Raw genomic sequence first — 19,294 nt, forward strand, 5'->3', positions numbered from 1 at the left:
TTATACCCTTTTCCCCCTCTTTTTTAGTGTAAAATCTTTTGGGATTTACATAATTTTTATTATTTCTAGAAAAATAAAAAATAATTTGATCAATTTAGGAGAATGACGTAATAAATAGTAGTGCTTTGTAGAATAAAAAATTTATTGAAAATATGTTTATATTTAAATTAATAAAAATATATTTTGCCTTTCAACCTTAAAAAAAAAAAAAAAACTTAAATATTCTTATGTTAGTTTTAAATTAAAATGATTAGTATTTTATTTTATTTTAAATATTCTTTTTTTACTATAATTATTTTAATAAAATAATTATCTAGTAAAAAACTATGGGATTTTTTTTAATAATAATTGAACATCTTAGGTCAAGTCCCAAACTGCCCTCGCGAAGTGACCCAATTGCCTCACTTTCACCTTCCGCTGTTCGCAGTCTCGCAGCAGCTTGCGCGCGTCGCCCCTCCGAATCGCTCACCACTTGGCTTCACTCCGAGCACCGGTTAACGGCGTTGATCAAGTACTATTCCCTTCCATACACTATTTTTTAAGTTTGCGATCGAATGCTTTTAATTTCTTTGCGGATCATGCACCTGTTTTGCTTGCGGCTTCGACTGAGATTAGGTTTTGGTATCTGTTTTATTTTGTGCTTGGACTTATACCGGGGGTTCGTCTTTAAGTTGGTTGTTAAATATTCTTTAGCAGAAATTTGGAGTAGTTGCTTTTGTTTTGAAATTTGGCCTTCCTCGTGCTGACTGCTGTGTTTTTGTATATTGGCGCCAAAACCTTTTGGCTCAGCTCACAGCTGTTTGAGCAACTGTATTTTCTTTATGATATTTCTCTGAAATTAGAGTCTCAGGTGCTTGTTTGTTGTATTATGAACTATAGTAGATGGTGGTTTCAGATTTTATTCCAACATATCGAGCTAGAACTCAATTCACTATTCAACGGTTCTGGCTTCATATTGTATTGCGCTTTTAAACTGTGGTTGAACCTAGAGTACTCTTCTTTTACTTTCCTTTCCGTTGTTAGTATTGTTTTTGTCCTTATTCAATGAAATTACGAGGTTTTGTTGGTAAATGACTAGTAATTGGGGGATGGGTTGTGGTGATATCAGACTATGGTTTAGCTGTTTTTTTAAAAATGAACTGTGAAGGTTATCTATAGGTTTAAGTTATCAAGGAAGTTGTCTTATTTAAAATTCAACTTCATGATTTTAATCCCATCTATGCCAAAAGTGGATTTCCGGCCTTCCTACATTGTGAGCAGGGGAGAAGGAAGTCTGTGCGGTCTGCAAAGCCAGATTCTTAGTTTGATTTGAGGGATATCTGTACTGGCCATTTCTTATGCTTAATTGACTTTCACCACTGGGATTGGATTTCTGACCACCATGGATGAAATGTAAGGAGAGTTTTTTTGGATTGGTTTGCTTTTCTGGATTTAACCAATCCACCCAAATTGCAAATTAGATGCAATTTTAGGAATTAAGACATTTATGAGTTTCCCTCCTACGTCAAATTCAATTGAACAAAGTTAATTGTGGAAGTTTACAACATCAATCATGCAGCCCATCTGTTTGATGCTTTGCTTCTACGAGTTAATTCATTCACTACGGGTTTTATTGTGTTTTTGTCCTAGGCATTTGATATTCATGTAAATTGGTGGTCAGGATCCTTGGTTGTTCAAAATTTAAAGTGGCTTCATGTTCTTAAGGAGAGGATTTTCTTTAATTAGCCCTCACTTTGTATTGAGGGCCTGCGGTTTTGGCTCAAAAGCATTAGCCAAGGGAATCCTTGGAAGCGAGAATGAAAGGGTAGCTCATTCAGATAGCATTGTAAATGGTTCATCCATGCCTCAGCCATCTCCACTGTTTCCTGAGGGTAAACCTCATTCGGTTGCTTATGATGTTGAACTTATAGACGATGATACTTGGGCAGTTTCATTTGGTTTAGCTCGAGCATGGGAAGGGAGAGAGAAGGGCTCATCTGGCTTTGATAATAGATACTTCTTAGAGGATGAAGATCATGATCCAATTGATTATTGTGATTCAGAGTTTGATGATATTGACAACATGAGAATCCGGGGAAATCTCTTCTATAAACTTGATCGAGGTTCCAAAGAGTTTGAAGAATCTAGCTTTGATTTTCATCGGAAGAAAAAATCTATAAAGGAAAGGGAAGATACGCAGCAAAACAAAAGTAAAGTCAATGATAAACCCAATAATCATTTGGCAAGTGGCCATGTAAAGCTTCCTGAACATTTGAAGAACAAATATGTAATAATTGAAAGGGAGGAGAACAATGACTTTGAGAAGAAGCTTAGGACACCCACGTTTAATCAGCTTACTGCCCCTTACCATGAGCCATTTTGTCTTGATATATACATATCAAAAGCCTCTGTTCGAGCCTGCATCATTCACCGGGGCACCAGTAAGGTGGTTGCTGTGGCACATTCAATTTCTAAGGACATGAAATTTGACCTGACTTCAAGGAAGGATTCCTCTGCCTGTGCTGCTGTGGGGGCTGTTTTGGCCCAGAGAGCATTGGCTGATGATATCCACAATCTGGTATACACTCCAAGAAAAGGCGAGAGGATAGAAGGGAAGCTTCAAATCGTGCTTCAGTCTGTCATTGATAATGGGATTAATGTGAAAGTAAAGATTAAGCAGCAAAAGAGACCCAGAAAAGTTGGAAAGCCACCTTTAGCATAAGTCGGATGAAGAAAGATCATGAGGTTGCCCTTTTGACGTAAGACAACTTCCTTGATATACTGAGTAATATTGTTATAGATCCCCCCCTCTGTCATGATCTTATTTATACTTTCTGTGAGATTATTGATTTTGCTTTTCTATTGTCGAGATGTTTGAGTATATAAAGTTAAACAATTTCTTTTCTGAAATAAAACCCTTGTACAGTTTTCGATCTTGTTTAAAATCAAGGGTGCAACCATACTCATGTAGTACCACAAGTATACTGTTGGCTCAAGAAAACCTTCACATGTACCCTCATCACCCTCTGTCTTGCGCTTTCTACATCTGTTAAGACGAATGTGATCTCATCCTCCAACAGAGAGCCATTCCTTGCAAATCATCTCAATGATCACACACATACAACCCACGCTAGAATTTTTGGTATTGGGAGTTGCCATCCTCCGTCAAAGAGCCATTCCTTGCAAAACCAATCCATGATCACACACATACACAACTCACGCTAGAATTTTTGGTGTTGGGAGTTGTGTTGGATATTTCATGCGTGGATGAATGTTTAAAGTAATTCTACTAGTTTCTTAAGTTGTTTACCAAGTTTCTACCACATTACAGATCAAAATGGCAAGCGCAAGTGAGAGTGAACGCAAGGAACCCGTAAATGAGCAAATGGTTGCAAACATGTACGGTGCTTTAAGGTCTGAACTCAATCAGATATATTCAAAAATCACAGAACTCGAAATGGAAGCGAGTGAGCACTCTCTTGTCATTTCTGCAATCGAACCACTTGATCCATCAAGAAGATGCTACAGAATGATTGGGGGAGTGCTGGTGGAAAGAACTATCAAGGAGGTTCTGCCCGCCGTTCAACGCAACAAAGAGGGAATCGAGGAGGTCATTTCCAGACTCAATGAGGCCTTGGAGAAGAAAAAGAAGGAGATTGCTGACTTGGAGGCCAAATACAAGATCAAGATTAGAAAGCCTGATGGCGAGGCTAAGGAGGAAGACAGTGGGCGGAAAGAAGGTGCAGCTCAAGGAGTCCTCGTAGGCCCTGCAGGTGAAAACTAAACCCAACCCCATCGTGAACTTTAATCATATTCTTGTAGTGCTAAACCTTAAAGTTTCATCCAGATGGTTCACTGCTATAATGCATATTTGTGTGAAATTTTGTTTAAACTTTCAGTTCAATAGGAAGATTCAGAACCTTTTTGGTACATAGATGATTTTGAGGGAAAAGATTGAATGGGAACTAACTTTTTAGTGTTATGATATTGAAAATTTTCTGAGTCTTAGATTACCTCTTCACCAATTCATTAGTTTGATTGTGTTGCAATGAATTCTGTACTCAGAGCTTTCAGATTCAACCTTTCTACCTTGCTACATGAAACCACAAAGTAGTCTCTTTGAATAGAACCCATTGGAATCTCTTAAATTTGCAGAGTTTACATCTCATGTATGGAAGCCTCCCTATCCTCTCTCAGCTATAGGAATCCCGAACTCCTTTTTCGACCAAAACTCGGTCCGATATCTGAAGAATAGACGTGAATATTTAATTCTCATTCATAATTGTTCATATTATCACCATTGCCAAATTGGCAAAGCTATCTCTATCTAGGGATAAATGAAGTTAAATCTTGAAGTATTGAGCCACCAAATGAGGCACTGATGATAAAATATACATACTTTACTCCAACATCATAGAGTAAAATATGGTAATTACATAAAACATACTCCAAACCAAACCCTAAATGTTTGATAGTAAATCAAATTAGTGGTCTTAAAACAAAAATATGCATAAAAATACTCAAAGAATGTCTGACTTTACAGATGCCCTCTTGAAATCTCTCTTAGGATCCTCTTCTCCTTGTCCCCTTTACTCCATAATGAAACAAAACTCCTTTCAAATCTCTCTCTCATGATATTGGGTTTATCAAAGCTGCCATGCTTACTTATATAGCCCCAAGTATATAATTTCTGGATGGATTTTGCCTCAATGACCCATTTCAATACCTTTCAATACTCAACAAACATTTCACCCCAGAACCTCGGAAAAGCCATCTTTTTCTCAACAATGTTTTTGTTATTTGATCCAATAGCGTTCCGTTAGATAGGAACAGATTTGATAAATACTGATAACTTTCGGATGGAGTATTAGAACAGAAAAATCCATTAGATAATGAACTATTAGTTCTAAGCCATCTCTGGTGATGAATCAACAATCCGAAGTACTTTTCTTACATATTATTGATAAACCAGCGTTTATATATACATATGAGAGGATCTGTTTGGGAAGTAAGCAGCCCCTTTGACATCTCTTCGTCTGCAAAGAATTCTCGATGCGAAAACACATAGACAAAAGGCTAATATTTGAGTAGGAAAAAGAGTGGATAGGCAGGATCCCAAATGAATTGACGTATTCGAAAAAAGTCTTGTTCGTTGGAAAATCTATCTTGTGTCTAGTATGCAGTAATGTGCAAACGAGTTAGATCGAAAAAAACATTAAGCTTATAGGAATGAATGAGTTAAAAAAATAAATTCATATCAAAATCAAATAGGTAGAGTCAAGTATCAGGAAATTTAGAAAAAAAAAGTCGAACTCGAAATCATAGAAATGAGAATGAAAGCGTTTCTATTTGAGTACTAACTAGAATTGAGATGCATCAAATTTTCACACNAATAACTTTTTTTTTTTTTTTTTTTTAATCTTTAGACTATCAATATTTAGTTGAATAAATATTTATTTCCTTGATTTATTTTTTATATTACAACAATACCTGAATTATAAAAAGAAAAATAAAATTAGAAGCATTTATGTGATCACCAAACATAAGCTAATAGGACCACTCATTTCTTCTTCTGTCTATAAGGACATAAATCAACCCTTGTTGTCAGCAATTATGTTCCAAGAAAAAAAAAATAATAATAATAATAAAAAGAGGGAAAAAAATCCCTTTTTTTATTTTATTTTATTTTTAAAAAGTTCCTTCTTTTGCATATCCCACGCTTACCTTGTTCTGTTTTGTCTTCTAATTAGAACAAACATTCCAACTTCCACCAACTACTAAGCTTTCTCCTGCAAAAACAAGATCAATAAAAGCTAACCCATTTGATTATTATCAAATCATTGAATTTCATTGAATTTGATCGTTTTTTCTTATTCATTTCTTGTGTTCTTCACTTGAAATTGGTAAAACAAGAAGACGGTGGAAATTTGGATGTTTTTCTTGCATCAATTAGTTCTGCAAGTGGCAATTCCGCCGCCGCAGACGGTGGTCGGAGGGTGACTCCGGGGATGATTCCAGCAAGTAAATGAGGAGGTCGGAGAAAGCGGTTGTTATAAACTTGTGGGTATCAAGGGAGTTGATTTGGAGATAACAAATGAGAAGATTCAGTAGATACTCCCAGTCTCGCCGGACGTCCACCGGCTGATTTCTGGCTTCGATCATCTCCTGCATTGAACCTCGAAAATCCACAAATGGGTCCGTCGAAACCTTCCGGACCTTGACGGCGTGGTCGGGGGAGGAGTCGAAGATGGAGTTGGAGAAGCCGGGGGAGGAGAGGAAGAAGCGGTGGGAAGCAACAGCAGCAGAGAAGTCAGGGACAACGGCGTCGGCGTCGGAGTCGGAGTCCGAGGTGGATTCATCGGAGAAGCAACAGTCGTCAGCTGCCGTGGAGGTGGAGTTTTCAAGAGAAAGGGGTTTTTTGTTCGGCGTGTGCGGTGGCGATGACGGGTTCAAGGCGGCCGGAAAGCGGCGGAGCTTGGAAAACCAGAGGTGGAAACTTTTTTTCTTTAAAGTGGACATCTTTTTCAGAGGAGAGAAAATGGTGAAAGTGGGAATTTGAAGAGTAATTTAAGAGAGAGAGAGAGAGAGAGAGAGAGTGGGGGATTTTATGGAAGGAAGTGTTGTGCCTATAAAATGAAGTCAACTAAAGTAAGCAAATTAAAGTTACAAAATATATATTCTTTTTATTACACATAAAGTTTTGTGAGCCTAAGGGAATATGCAAAAATGGAAATGAATGCGACATGAAATATACATTTTTTTGGGACAATCTACATTTTCACCCTCTTTAAAGTTTTTAAGTTGGATTACTTATTATTATTAATATTAGGTCGATAGATTTCTTGGAAGATGATGTGAACCAAAACCTCCGTCATTATATCTCGAGACTTAAAATGAAATAAAATTGTTTAAGATAACAGTTTAAGTTCACCACTCGCTAAGCTTATCCTCAAAGTTTCTCTAGAATGGTCTCTGCTATAATGAAACAAAATAGTTGATAAATGGAAGGTAGTTGAGGTTACTAACACGTAAACTATATATTAAAATTAATTAAGTAGTTTGTTCATAAAAAATTTAATTTTTTTTTTTTTTTTTTTGGGGCACGTCTAAATTCAATTGAACAAAAATTATTCATATAAATATAAAAGGCCAAACCTATGAACCGTCCTTAATTTTCTAAAAAAAAGAAAAAAAAACCTGACTCACAGCAAATGACAGATTCTAAAACGAGACAGCTGATTGTTTTTTATTTTTATTTTTATTTTTTTTACTTCAAATACAGCAACCAAAAAGGAAGAATAAGAACTTAAAAAGTCACTATTTTCATACATTTGCGCCGCCGTCCTCATTCAGCCTCGCGGCGGCGGTGATGGAGGCCGCCACCCCACCTGGGTGAGTGATCAAGTTTGGATTGTTCCTCAGCTCCGCGCTCACCACCCCCTCCGCATCCTGCCGGCTCACTGGCTTGTCCGTCGCCAGTTTTCCTCTTGCACCCTGTTAGTCCCAATAATTAAAAAGTCATTCAATATCACTACCCCAAGCAGAGAAGTATTGTTCTTTAATTTTATGAAGTTTATGAGCTTGATACCATTAGGACATAGCTGAGCTTGATCTTGTCCTCGTCTCGAATCATCCCGGCGTTGAAACTCGCCGCCGATTGAGCCGTGGCAGTGAGCCCACCGGGAGATATGGCATTGCTGCCCGTTGCTCTGCCCTCTGCGGCTTGAATTGCTGCAGCGTCACTCTGTTCCACCGGCTTGTTTCCGGCAGTTTGACCCGCCGCTTCTAGTGCTTCTCCGATCGTTATTACATTCTGCTCCGTCGTCTCTGTCTCAATCGCCGTCGTGGTGTCCAAATACTGGCCGACGACCTTCAAAAATCAAGCACCCACCAACAAATGAATTACTTTTTTGAACGTAATAATAAGTTTTAATCTAAAAATGAAGGAACCCAACTGGTAATTTTAACAAAAGGTAAAGAAAGAGATGAATTGATCTGAGACATTCAAGATGGGAACCTGTCCGGCGACGCGTTCGGTTACGACACGGGCTCCGGGAATATCGGTCTCGCTAATGTTGATGCCTTCGTTTTTAGCAGCATAGCTAACATCACGGTTACCAAGAAGACCGACACGGACGTTATAAGCAGCGGCGGCTCGCATGATATCGGCCGGACCAGCCGGCGGCACTTGCCCCAATACCCTGGTTTCAGCACTGCCCATCATGCGAGCATCCTGTGGTGCGATGGGGTTCGCAGCCAGGTCGCCGGAGACGTTGAAAACGTCACCGTATTTGATGGTTTCCTGCCCCTCGTCAACGTCGTTCCGGCGAGGCTGCCTCTGTTCTTCACCCCTACGTGGCTGTTCCCGACTCATGATCTCAACNAGGCTGCCGCTGTTCTTCACCCCTACGTGGCTGTTCCCGACTCATGATATCAACATAAAATAAAAGTAACTATGGGTGGTTTCTTTCAGGAGTGGCAGCTGGATTTTGTTGTGCGCTGTTTGAAGGGATTGATGTGGGGAAGCAGTTGCGGTGGGTTGGCCTTGTTGGGACAAGTGTTGAATGCAGAGGGAAGGATGGCAATTTGATGATGTTATGTACAGATAGTGAATGGGGAAAACTTGAAAATTATAACCCAACGGCACATGCTTTAGTCCGTTACATATCGTGTGACATCTAACAATTCATTCTTTAGACTGATGTGACACCTAACAGTCCACCCCATAAGAACTAGGGTCCTTGTTGACACACCGCTCGAATGACTCTAATACTATTTGTAACGGTTCAAACTCACTGTTAGCAAATATTGTCTACTTTAGCCCCATTTCATATCGCTGTCAGCCTCTTGGTTTAAAACGCCTTTGCTAGACATAGGTTTCCAAAATAAGGAACGTTTCTTTCGTTTTCCAACTAATTTGGGACCTAACAATCTACCTTCTAAGGTCAGCGTCTTCGTTGACATATCGCCTACATGACTTTGATACCATTTATAACCGCCTAAACCCTAGCTACTAAGTAAGCTTAATGCCCGGCCTTGGGTATGTACTAAACCTTGCTTTCATGGACTAAGAAAATCTGCAATCCCCATCTTCAAATCTTCTGCTCTACTGCAAGCTGATAATGCACAAACCAAGCTTACATNATGCAGAGGGAAGGATGGCAATTTGATGATGTTATGTACAGATGTTGAATGGTGAAAACTTCCAGAAATTATAATCCAACCACACACTCTATTACATATATGCATCTACGGAGAGTGGAGTTTCCACACTCTTATATTAAATGTTTGGTTCTCCCACCCCTTAGGAGCCAGCGTCTTTGTTGACACGCCGCTCGAATGACTCTGATACCATTTGTAACAGTCCAAACTCACCGCTAACAAATATTGTCTGCTTTAGCCCAGTCCTGCCCTGGATATGTACTAAACCTTGCTTGCATGGACTAAGAAAATCTGCCATCCCCATTTCAAATCTCCTGCTCTACTGCAAGCTGATAATGCACAAACCAAGCTTACAGAGCTCGGCGCCATGCCCACCATCGATGCCATCTCCTCGAGCAATGCCACAGCCTTGTCTGCGTATCCGCCCAACAACGTACTCCAAGACACCAAGTTTCTCACAGGCATTTTCTCTTCCGCTCTCCCATTCTGTCAAAAACCATCTCAGAGCATTCAACCTCCCCACATTTCCCATAAAAAGCTATCAACCCATTTGAAACAGAGACATTCTGCGCACACCCACTTCGAATAATGAACCCATGTAGCTGACACCCATGCGNAAAGCTATCAACCCATTTGAAACAGATACATTCTGCGCACACCCACTTCTAATAATGAACCCATGCATGCACCCAGCCTAGTTTCTCTGAACACGCATTGAGAAAAGCACAGACATCATTGAATCTTCCTTCCCACCAACTCGAAGTAGCTCAATAAATGCAATGGTAGAGTCCTCATCCCGCCCATGGAGCACAGAATTGGATATATACGCATTCCACGTCTCGAGGTTTCGGTGAGGCATTTCAACGAACACCTTGTACGCATCCTCAATAACACCCAATTTCACGAACATGTCGACGGCACTCCACCCGACTAAGACATCGTTTATTGATCCCTCCTTAATCGTGTAGCTCTGTCATGGCCATGCGAAGGCCAGTGGAGGTGAAGTCATTGGGTCGAACAGAGCAGAAATAAAACGATTGTTTTGGACAGAGCCGGCGACGAGGACGGTTCAAATGACGACGGAGTGGTAAAAAAAGTCCCAAATGTTTCTCTCTTTCCATCCAAAGAGTTCTCCGCTTTTCTCTCCGCCCGATTCTGCCATTAATTTCTCAATTCAACCGCCCTCTCTCTCTCTCTCTCTCTCTCTCTCTCTCTGATAATTCAGTTAGAAGAGGAGAAAGAAAAATAAGATTTCTAGGGTTTGGAGGAAGGAGAAGACGAAGACAAAGCTCTGAGGTTAATCCATGGAGCCAAATAATGGATTAACCTCAATCAATCACGAGGCAGGATCAATCTCCAGCCTCGAAATGGCTATTTCGTCGGTGTTTTCTCGGTGGGACGGCCTTCAAATGGCCATTGATAACAAATGGGGCGGTGGCGATTCTCACCAGAAATCGCTGAATCTCGCCTCTGATGTCTTCTCTTGGTTCTCTNAGTTCTCCGCTTTTCTCTCCGCCCGATTCTGCCATTAATTTCTCAATTCAACCGCCCTCTCTCTCTCTCTCTGTCTCTCTCTCTGATAATTCAATTAGAAGAGGAGAAAGAAAAATAAGATTTCTAGGGTTTGGAGGAAGGAGAAGACGAAGACGAAGCTCTGAGGTTAATCCATGGAGCCGAATAATGGATTAACCTCAATCAATCACAAGGCAGGATCAATCTCCAGCCTCGAAATGGCTATTTCGTCGGTGTTTTCTCGGTGGGACGGCCTTCAAATGGCCATTGATAACAAATGGGGCGGTGGCGATTCTCACCAGAAATCGCTGAATCTCGCCTCTGATGTCTTCTCTTGGTTCTCTCAATCCAAACGTTGTTACATTAAAATTACCTTCCGGAGTTTCTCGATCTTCTTCCATGGATCTAATTCCGCTATGCTTCCTTCCATTGCAGCTCCCCTGTACGTGGAAGATCTGGAAAATTTGCTCCATGAACACCTAACGAATTATTGGATTACGACATCGAAAATACACTGAGATTAAAGGAGGATGAAATTTCGAACAGGTAGCAGAGCAATTGATGATGTATACGAAGAAAACTTGCAGGGAAGTCGCTAGAAGAATGTAGGATCTATGTTCATCAGAGAAATTAAACAATCTGCCATTGGACCGAAGCGAAATCTTCCAAGAATTATTGTCATCGATGTTCAAAATTGGAACTTCGTAAATGGATGATGATCCCTTCTTCTCCCTCTTACGTAAATAGTTCGATGCTCTTAATTTGATTTCTCGAAATGAAAAGACTTATGAATTAAAATTATTAACGAATTTTATTTTATTTTTTAAAATTAAAATTATTTCATTTCTTTCTGTTTGAGTTATTATTAGTCTTTTTTTTTTTTTGGTCCAAATTTATTCTCTGTCTAAAAACATGAATTTTGAAGAGATAGTATAATGTAGGTTAAATTATAATATAAATATGCATAATTATCCGGGTTAAATATACAAAGTTTAAATATTTAAATATTTTTTTTCGATTTACTCGTTATTGATTTAAAATTTCAATTTAGTCCCTTAATTGATGGTATTGAGACCGTGCTTCGTTAACATTGGACTCAGCTCGAGAGAGAGAGAATTGAGGCATAAAATAAAATAAGAAGTGAGAGATCAACTAGCTCTTAAAATTTTTACGAAATCCTCGAGATTCCAATTGGATTTCTCAAGTTATTTGGATTGTTGGCTTTGAATACTCCCGACCCTCGTTGGAGCGATTAAGGTTCGTGGGTCAACTACACGTACTAAAGATTAGTTTTATTAGTTAAAAATAACATATGAGTACGGAGAAGTTAAATAAATTGGACTTTTGACTTATAATATAAATCTATTCACTAGCTGAATAATGCTCAAATTGATATTTATATATTGCAAATCGATGATACATGTCTAGTTCAACAATTGTGATAGAAAGGCGAGGTTTCGATTAATTTTTTATTTTTATTTGTTTGATATAGAGATGTTTACGAGACAAGACGTGGAGATAAGTTTGCAACGATCGAGGTATGGATTGGAGAAAAATATTTTATTTTTATGTTATTTTTATTTTGATTAAATAAAAAAATGGACATTAGTTGGGCCTAATGTCGTATTGGGCCGTCAGGTCCATTACTTTCATGGTCCATCAAAGTCATGGAAAGGCGTCAAGCAATTCGCCCCTCTTTCTCTCTCACGCCGCCGTTCGGCCGTATGAACTTTTCGCTCAAGTTCTTAACTTCCTATGCGTCCTGCTGTGTTCTTCTACATTTTCTTATTCCCGCGAAAATTATTCTCTGCTTGATCCCTCCGCTTTCTCCATTCTCTCTCAACAATGTTATACTGTTAAGTTATGATTACGGTACTTTCATTCTCTTCATCGTTCTTTGATTCATTTACCGCTTGAGGCTGTTCTGTATTGCTTAGTTTTTTTTTGTTTTTTTTTTGTTTTTGTTTCCTTCGTGTTTTGCAGATGAAGGAATGATTACTGGAAAAAGCAAATCCTAAAGTTCTTTGGATGTGCGATTGGATTCTTCAAGCCGAGCTTTATCATCTGGACGATCTTCGTTGACTAGCATAGGTGTGAGTGAATGAGGTTTGAAAATCCTTTTCTCTTTCCTGCAGAGTTAGAGGCAGAAAATTATTTAGGGCGGATTTCATAGTTTATTGATTCTCATCTCTGTGTTTGTTGTTCCTGATTTCGAAGAAAGAAAAACATGAACGTGCTTGGTAATTGTTATTATTAATTTCCTTATTTCTTCATTGTAGAAATTTTCTCTCAAAATTTAAATTAAATTTTTTTTTTTTTTTTTACAAGACAAGTAACTTTTAAAAAGTAAAACTTCCAAAATTATTATGTTATATTTTATTTTTAGTATTTATTATGGAAGTTATAAGTAAAAGTGACAGAAGGGTGCTTTTATACATGGTTTTTAGAAAAAAGTAACATAGAAAGAACTGCATCTTTTTGTTTCCAGCATTTGCATACAAAATTGAGATTTTTTAAAAAGAAAAACGAGGAATAAGAGTTACCGGAAGTATACCTTTTGAAGAATTTGAAATGGAAGTTTAGCGGTAATTCACGTGTACTCATTCCTCTTGAGGTCGGAGTCCTAAAAAAAAAAAATGAAAAAAGGGAGAAACAAGCAAATTTTTATCAACTTTACTTTCACACAGGTTTTTTGCTTTATAACATACTTTATAAAATCGTTCTTAGGAAACCAAGCAAAATTTTAATTATCTTATGTACCAAGTAAATAGCTAAATCAAATTTTTATAAGTTTTATGCCTAAGAAAGTCTTCCCTTTTATCTGGTGTCATATTCCTAGGCTTCATATTTTCATGTACCTTTTGTTCTTTCCGTCCATCCCTCTTAATACTTTTTGTTTGTTCTGGAACTTGATCATAAGAGTTGAGAGTTATCTGTATGGTTTTGCTTTATGAGTTGCCAGTATCTGATGATGAATGTTAATAAGAATTGTCTGTGCTTACTTCCTCGATCATTGTTAGATGTCTGGGGATCCAGTGGAGCCTGAAGTTCTTGAGAATATAAATTGCATCACACCTAAGTTAAATAAAAGTGATCTGATCCTTAGGCCAGTTTCTGAAGATGAAGGAGGGGAGGGTTTGCCATATGCTCCTGAAAATTGGCCCAATCCCGGTGATAACTGAAGATGGAGGGTGGGGAAGAGAGTTGCTATAACTGGCCATTTTCTGGATAGGTACCTTTATCCTCCTCGCTGTCTTGTTGTTCCTGAGAACACATCTCATAGAGGGCAGCTTCTTGCAAGCAAGCTTTCAGTTGAAAGATATATCCAGTCTGTGAACCCTAATGTAAACGTTGATGCATTTTTTGCCTCATTCTGTTGGAAGATACCAGCAAAAAAGTCGGCCTCAGCGCAAGGTTAGCTCAAGAAATTTTGCTGTTGTAGTTCCATAAACTTCATTATAAATCTCTGTTCTAGCATTCTCGGCTTGCCTCTTGTATCTGAAATGCAAGATTGATGGTTTTGTTAATTGAAATTGAATGCGCATTAAAGCTGATATATTCCTGACGTAGAAATAATTGTCTTAAATGAAAAGGTTTCTCATGATCATGTAATGCATTGAATTTACGTTGCATTAGGTTCGTCTTTCTTGTGACAGGTAGTCTCTATTACTTTCTTTTTATAACCTCATAGTAAATTCTTTTGGTTAGATCATTGCACCTAGTATTTAAGTTCAGGTAGTCTCAGAAACTATTGCCATTCCCTTTCTTACTTATTAGAATTTAGATCTTATTCGCCGGTTGGTTCTTTTTTGTCGGGATAATGGCTAACAAGCTTGACAGCTTAGGACTCTCTCCATATTATTTCTATATCATTAATTATTATGTTTGCAGAGTGTGAGTATGTGTCTGTTGCTGTACAACTGTGTCCTTGAGTTCATAATAACTGTTGTATTTTTTTTTTTGTAAAGATCCTGATTGTAAAGTGTCATCTTATTTTAGGTGTGCGAGGAAGACAAGATCCATGCCCTCTTCCCTCAAAAGAGACGAAAGAATGCACAGCATCTGATTCCCAGATTGTGGGTTGCAAGGCTGGAAATATAAACTGTAATAGTTTATCTCTTGTAGAAAACTCATCTTTATTAAAATCCATGTCCTGTGATATTTGCTGCAGCGAATCTCGGTTTTGCCGCGATTGCTGCTGTATACTTTGTTCCAAGATTATAGACATGACCAGGAAAAGTTATAGCTATATTAAATGTGAAGCAAAGGTAGGTGATGGGGATATTTGTGGACATCATGCTCATATAAAATGTGGTCTCAAATCATATATGGCTGGGACAGTTAGGGGGAGCATTGGATTGGATGCTGAGTATTATTGTCGACGTTGTGATGCTAGAACAGATTTGGTATCACATGTTGAAACATTTTTGCAGTTATGTCTATCAACCGATTGTTGTGATGACATTGAGGAGTTCTTAGGCATTGGTTTCCGCATTTTGCGTGGTTCACACAAAATGAGAGCAAAGGAACTGTTGAGACATATTGAATTGAACATTGCAAAGGTATAACTAGAAAGTTCTACAACTACTAATTAATTTTATAATTTCTTAGGCTTATGCTACTCTGAGAACTTAACAATGCTATTCGACTTTGAATGCTTGCGTCAGCTTAAAACTGGGACTTGCTTGGAACATATATGGAAGATGGATGAAGACATCTCAGCGAATTGCACTGGTAATTTTTCTTCAAATCAAATAGCATGGTTAAGTTCCTTCTGCAGTATAAGCCTGAGAAATTGTAAAACTAGTTACTAGTGTATCATTACTTCTGCAGCAAACTCTTCTTAAGAACATCGTCTCTAAATGTGGTTAGTGATATAATGTGCCAAAGATCTAGTATGTTCACCAACCATTTACACAATCAATCTTTGATACTCTTGCCTGTTAAGAGGACGATTTTGTATTTTATACGCAGATGCAAATGGTAGCGCGAATTCTACAGAAAGTTCTCATGGCACTTCAGACTCCTTTATAAGCTCAGAATGGACTATGTCCACCCCTTTTGATCATTGGACTGAATCCCTAAAACTGGAAGACGAGATTGAACAGGTTCTGCAGGCACTGAAGAGATCACAAGAGTTCGAGTACAGTTTGGCAGAAGAAAAGCTTCTGTTACATAAAAATTATCTACATAATCTATTTCTGCAACTCGGCAAGGAACAAACTGAACTCAGACATCGAACGTCATCAACTAGACAAAAGGCCTTTCAGAATAATGTAACAAATAGAGTGGATCAAATAAAACGAGAAGTAAAGAAACTGAAGAGAATGGAAAAGGTTGCTGATGGATTTGGACGAACTCCTAAAGATATCCTGAAGGAGGACTTTGGTTTTGAAGTTGATTAGACAGACATGGGCACCATTGGCCATTATGATTCATTTAGCCTTTATATAGTCGGTCTTTATCAGGTGTTTACTGTGTATCATATGGCTTCACATGAAGCGAGGTACAACGAAAAGGCGTCAACTTCTCAACAAGCTGGATTCTGCAATCAAAATACCGAAACTATGGAGTCATGGAGTTGACTGAAAAAGTGTAGAGTAGAGATATCTTGGTGCATTACCCTCTGCAACGAGTTTTCACGGTAGGCCTTCAAATCAAATTTTCAATGCCATGTCTTTTTAGATTTTCTACTGACCAAACAGTTATCTGTGCTCATAATTATTATCTTTGTTACTTTTGTATTTGAATAGATGAACAAATGAGATCAATTATGTTTTGAATTCTTGAGAACATTGGACCTCTTCTCAGATAAAGTTCTTCGTCTCCACTGGTTGCTCGATGGATTGCTTGTCATTGGCTTCCAACTCAGTAAGGATCCTGTCTGTCTGGTTCAGGCTTCTTATCGCTGCTTGCAGAAGAGGTACTTTCTTTTGACTACAATGCTTAGAATTACAACTTTGAAATGCCCAAAATAAAGAGATCAGAAATTGAGAATGAACATGATTTTTGCAGCTATGGGTGACTATTCTGTTCTTTTCTTCATCATTTGGCTTCTCCTTCCCTTTCGAATGTATTTTTGTGATGCAATCAAAGTAAATTTTATTACAAAAAAATTGATAAATAACCTCTTTTTTTTTTAAATAAACATTGATTATAAAAAGTTGTCTTAAAAAAACTTAAAATCTTTTTTTTATTCCAAAAGGATATTATAATGATCTTTGTAGAGTTTTGTAGACTCGATATTATAATGATCTTTGTAGAGTTTTGTAGACTCAATATTATAATGATCTTTGTAGAGTTTTGTAGACTCGATATTATAATGATCTTTGTAGAGTTTTGTAGACTCGATATTATAATGATCTATAAATTCGTATTTGCAGTGCTTCAATTTTCTACCCATCCTTGTGCAATAAAACACAGGAGTACATATGCTTCTCTAACATCAAATATTTATACTTTGACTGATAACCATCTCGTGTTCAAGCGATACCAAACATGACCCACATGAACATTAAAAAGACAAAGATATCAAGGAGCATTGCATGCAGGCAGTCGTTTCCCAAATAAACAGATGAACAATCAAAGGGGAAAAATGGCAGATATGAACAGGCTTAATAAAAGAAGGTTTTATGTAAATCTTTGCGCCACATTATGGTTGCAAATTTCAAAACCAAAAAGTAAGGAGCATATGAACACATATAGGACCCATAAATGGACAAGAAAGAAGCAATACTTTCCAAGCCAAGAGAATTATTACAAGTGCTTCAGAACATGGCTAAACCACTAAGAAAATGCGTTGGCAAATCAAAGCAAAGGGAGAGCATGAAAACAACATCTTCTGTGTAGAACTATCCAGTTGAGCTATCAAATGAAACCCATATTTCAAACATGGGGTACTCAACTCGAGCTGGTGTTACGTTTTTGCAAGTTATTGTAATGGATTCATTTGATTTGGGTTTTCATTCTAAATATCATTTAATGGGTCATGAACTGATTCAGCAATGGAAAACTAACAGGAAATCTGGAAGAACATTGATAATGATGTAGTAAATTTCCAGCACTTAGTACANAAAAAAAAAAAAAAAAAAAAAAAAAAAAAAAAAAAAGGAAAAAAAGGGAAGGATTCAATTTACTGTACAAGAACAAGCCGACCTTCCATTCCATCTCTGAAGCTCCCGCTCCCATCTCCCCAGATATCTCCTCCACCATCTTCTGAATTCTCCTCCTCATTACCCTTTGGAACAGTAACTATAAGCTCTCCGTCGACAAAGGCGGCACTCGCAAGCTCCGGCCGCGTCGTCTCCGGTAGCCGGAACCTCCACATATCCAATTCGAGCTCATCAATTGCCAATTCCAACGATTCATTTTCACGCACAACGATCTTAATTACCCCAGGATGGATTTCCACAGCATGAGCCCTTACTCGATCGCTAATTCTACCATCAGTTTCAGCAACGAATCGAAAACAATCACGATTCTCTTCCACCAAAACGTCCGCATCAGATCGAAATGGAAGCTCAAGAACCCGACTGAAAATATGTGGTAATCTACTGAGTTTCTTGTGGTTCAGAAGAGATTGATTCTCGAGAGAGCTTCTCGAATTGGGGTTATTACGAACGATTATACTACGATTCCTCGGCAATGGGTGGACCTTCATGGCGGTGGTGTTGATTGATTTCAAGCTCCTTCTTCACACTCGCACACAGATTAACAGAGGAGAGAGAAACAACAACAACAAGGAAATCAAAGATGCCCTAGAGGAAAAGGGAGAATCATAAAGGAATCAAACGAATTGATACGAACAAAAAACAAAATGGATGAAGAAATTAGGCACAGAAATCGAATTAGAACCCTAAATTTTCAGAAATGGGGAGTGGAAAAGGGAATTGTGAGATCGAGGGATTTGAGAGAACGGGGAAACAGAATCGGAACGGAGGAAGAAGAAGGCGTTCCAGGTAGAGAAAGCAAAGGGAGGGCCGAGCAAAGAGCAGAGAGAATCGCTCAGCAGATATAAAGGAAAATTAAGTTTTTTTTTAAAAAAATTTAATTATTTTCTTTTAACCTTAATTTTCGATGAAATTACAAAGTCGGTCATGTTATTTTAAACAAATTCCAAGTGGATAATTTTTTTAGATAAAATTAATAAATTTGTGTGTTTAATAGGTTAACATACAAGGTGCCTGATTAATTGAACAATATACCTTAATTAATCTTTAATTAAGCTTATCATTAATAGATGATAAGAGTTGTTACTTGGTTACATCAATGTTACGTCAACATTACTTCAAAATTATTAGATTTTAAAATAAAACATTCCAAATTATATCAAGAAATTAATATAAAGATGCAAATATTAGGATAAAAAAAATTATTTTATGACTTCAATAACCAAAAATTCAATAAATAAAAATTCAAACCCATTTCAAAACAAAATCATAATTAAATCAAACTTTTTACTTTTTAGTTTGATTTACAAAATTCTAAATTTCTCACCCGCTAAACATTCTATTTGACCTAATTCAACTAATTAAAATATTATATCATAATTGAAAATTCGATCCCGAATTTATGAAAAACCCATGAGCATATGACCTAAACTCAGTGTCGAAGAAAATAAATAACAAAAAAAAAAAAAAAA

The 19,294-nt window shown here is 37.7% G+C and overlaps 6 protein-coding genes across 8 annotated transcripts; 3 read left to right on the plus strand and 3 right to left on the minus strand.

Moving 5' to 3' along the window:
* The first annotated feature begins 376 nt into the window (after window positions 1–376).
* On the plus strand, window positions 377–3,989 carry LOC111801184 (probable prefoldin subunit 2). Of its 2 annotated transcripts, none has more exons than XM_023685185.1 (2): window positions 377–511; window positions 3,311–3,987. In XM_023685185.1, exon 2 carries the CDS (start codon window positions 3,317–3,319, stop codon window positions 3,761–3,763), a length of 447 nt encoding a protein of 148 aa, XP_023540953.1. In that variant the 5' UTR covers window positions 377–511; window positions 3,311–3,316; the 3' UTR covers window positions 3,764–3,987. The 2 variants fall into 2 exon arrangements, with proteins under 2 accessions (XP_023540953.1, XP_023540954.1); XM_023685186.1 differs by lacking the exon at window positions 377–511 and adding an exon at window positions 2,627–2,738 and having other exon boundaries at window positions 3,311–3,989.
* On the plus strand, window positions 386–2,732 carry LOC111801183. 2 transcript variants are annotated; one of them, XM_023685183.1, is made up of 2 exons: window positions 386–511; window positions 1,630–2,732. In XM_023685183.1, exon 2 carries the CDS (start codon window positions 1,694–1,696, stop codon window positions 2,699–2,701), a length of 1,008 nt encoding a protein of 335 aa, XP_023540951.1. In that variant the 5' UTR covers window positions 386–511; window positions 1,630–1,693; the 3' UTR covers window positions 2,702–2,732. The 2 variants fall into 2 exon arrangements, with proteins under 2 accessions (XP_023540951.1, XP_023540952.1); XM_023685184.1 differs by having other exon boundaries at window positions 429–511; window positions 1,661–2,732.
* Window positions 3,990–5,664: 1,675 nt separating the features above from the next.
* On the minus strand, window positions 5,665–6,641 carry LOC111800903 (transcription repressor OFP12-like). Its single transcript, XM_023684813.1, has one exon. It carries the CDS (start codon window positions 6,496–6,498, stop codon window positions 5,929–5,931), a length of 570 nt encoding a protein of 189 aa, XP_023540581.1. The 5' UTR covers window positions 6,499–6,641; the 3' UTR covers window positions 5,665–5,928.
* Window positions 6,642–7,226: 585 nt separating this feature from the next.
* On the minus strand, window positions 7,227–9,116 carry LOC111799816 (late embryogenesis abundant protein D-34-like). Its single transcript, XM_023683294.1, has 4 exons — window positions 8,432–9,116; window positions 7,997–8,362; window positions 7,568–7,849; window positions 7,227–7,473 (listed from the first exon to the last, which is right to left on the minus strand). Exons 2-4 carry the CDS (start codon window positions 8,351–8,353, stop codon window positions 7,303–7,305), a joined length of 810 nt encoding a protein of 269 aa, XP_023539062.1. The 5' UTR covers window positions 8,354–8,362; window positions 8,432–9,116; the 3' UTR covers window positions 7,227–7,302.
* Window positions 9,117–13,673: 4,557 nt separating this feature from the next.
* On the plus strand, window positions 13,674–17,729 carry LOC111800047 (OBERON-like protein). The gene is made up of 7 exons (XM_023683623.1): window positions 13,674–13,732; window positions 13,838–14,067; window positions 14,653–15,215; window positions 15,321–15,387; window positions 15,628–16,297; window positions 16,407–16,576; window positions 17,037–17,729. Exons 1-5 carry the CDS (start codon window positions 13,674–13,676, stop codon window positions 16,056–16,058), a joined length of 1,350 nt encoding a protein of 449 aa, XP_023539391.1. The 3' UTR covers window positions 16,059–16,297; window positions 16,407–16,576; window positions 17,037–17,729.
* Window positions 17,613–18,664, minus strand: LOC111800508. The gene has a single exon (XM_023684233.1). It carries the CDS (start codon window positions 18,311–18,313, stop codon window positions 17,786–17,788), a length of 528 nt encoding a protein of 175 aa, XP_023540001.1. The 5' UTR covers window positions 18,314–18,664; the 3' UTR covers window positions 17,613–17,785.
* Window positions 18,665–19,294: the final 630 nt, after the last annotated feature.

This window comes from Cucurbita pepo, chromosome LG08 (assembly GCF_002806865.2).
Source record: "Cucurbita pepo subsp. pepo cultivar mu-cu-16 chromosome LG08, ASM280686v2, whole genome shotgun sequence".
Classification (NCBI taxonomy): Eukaryota; Viridiplantae; Streptophyta; class Magnoliopsida; order Cucurbitales; family Cucurbitaceae; genus Cucurbita; species Cucurbita pepo.

Bases quoted from the DNA above. Each gene is read 5' to 3' on its own strand.
- LOC111801183 (XM_023685183.1), top strand. From the start codon at position 1,694: ATGTTCTTAAGGAGAGGATTTTCTTTAATTAGCCCTCACTTTGTATTG.
- LOC111801184 (XM_023685185.1), top strand. From the start codon at position 3,317: ATGGCAAGCGCAAGTGAGAGTGAACGCAAGGAACCCGTAAATGAGCAA.
- LOC111800903 (XM_023684813.1), bottom strand. From the start codon at position 6,498: ATGTCCACTTTAAAGAAAAAAAGTTTCCACCTCTGGTTTTCCAAGCTC.
- LOC111799816 (XM_023683294.1), bottom strand. From the start codon at position 8,353: ATGAGTCGGGAACAGCCACGTAGGGGTGAAGAACAGAGGCAGCCTCGC. The intron at 7,850-7,996 runs GTTCCCATCTTG...TGATTTTTGAAG, and splicing joins CCGAACGCGTCGCCGGACAG to GTCGTCGGCCAGTATTTGGA. The intron at 7,474-7,567 runs GTATCAAGCTCA...TGGGACTAACAG, and splicing joins AGCTCAGCTATGTCCTAATG to GGTGCAAGAGGAAAACTGGC.
- LOC111800047 (XM_023683623.1), top strand. From the start codon at position 13,674: ATGTCTGGGGATCCAGTGGAGCCTGAAGTTCTTGAGAATATAAATTGC. The intron at 13,733-13,837 runs GTTAAATAAAAG...TGATAACTGAAG, and splicing joins ATAAATTGCATCACACCTAA to ATGGAGGGTGGGGAAGAGAG. The intron at 15,388-15,627 runs GTAATTTTTCTT...TTTTATACGCAG, and splicing joins CATCTCAGCGAATTGCACTG to ATGCAAATGGTAGCGCGAAT.
- LOC111800508 (XM_023684233.1), bottom strand. From the start codon at position 18,313: ATGAAGGTCCACCCATTGCCGAGGAATCGTAGTATAATCGTTCGTAAT.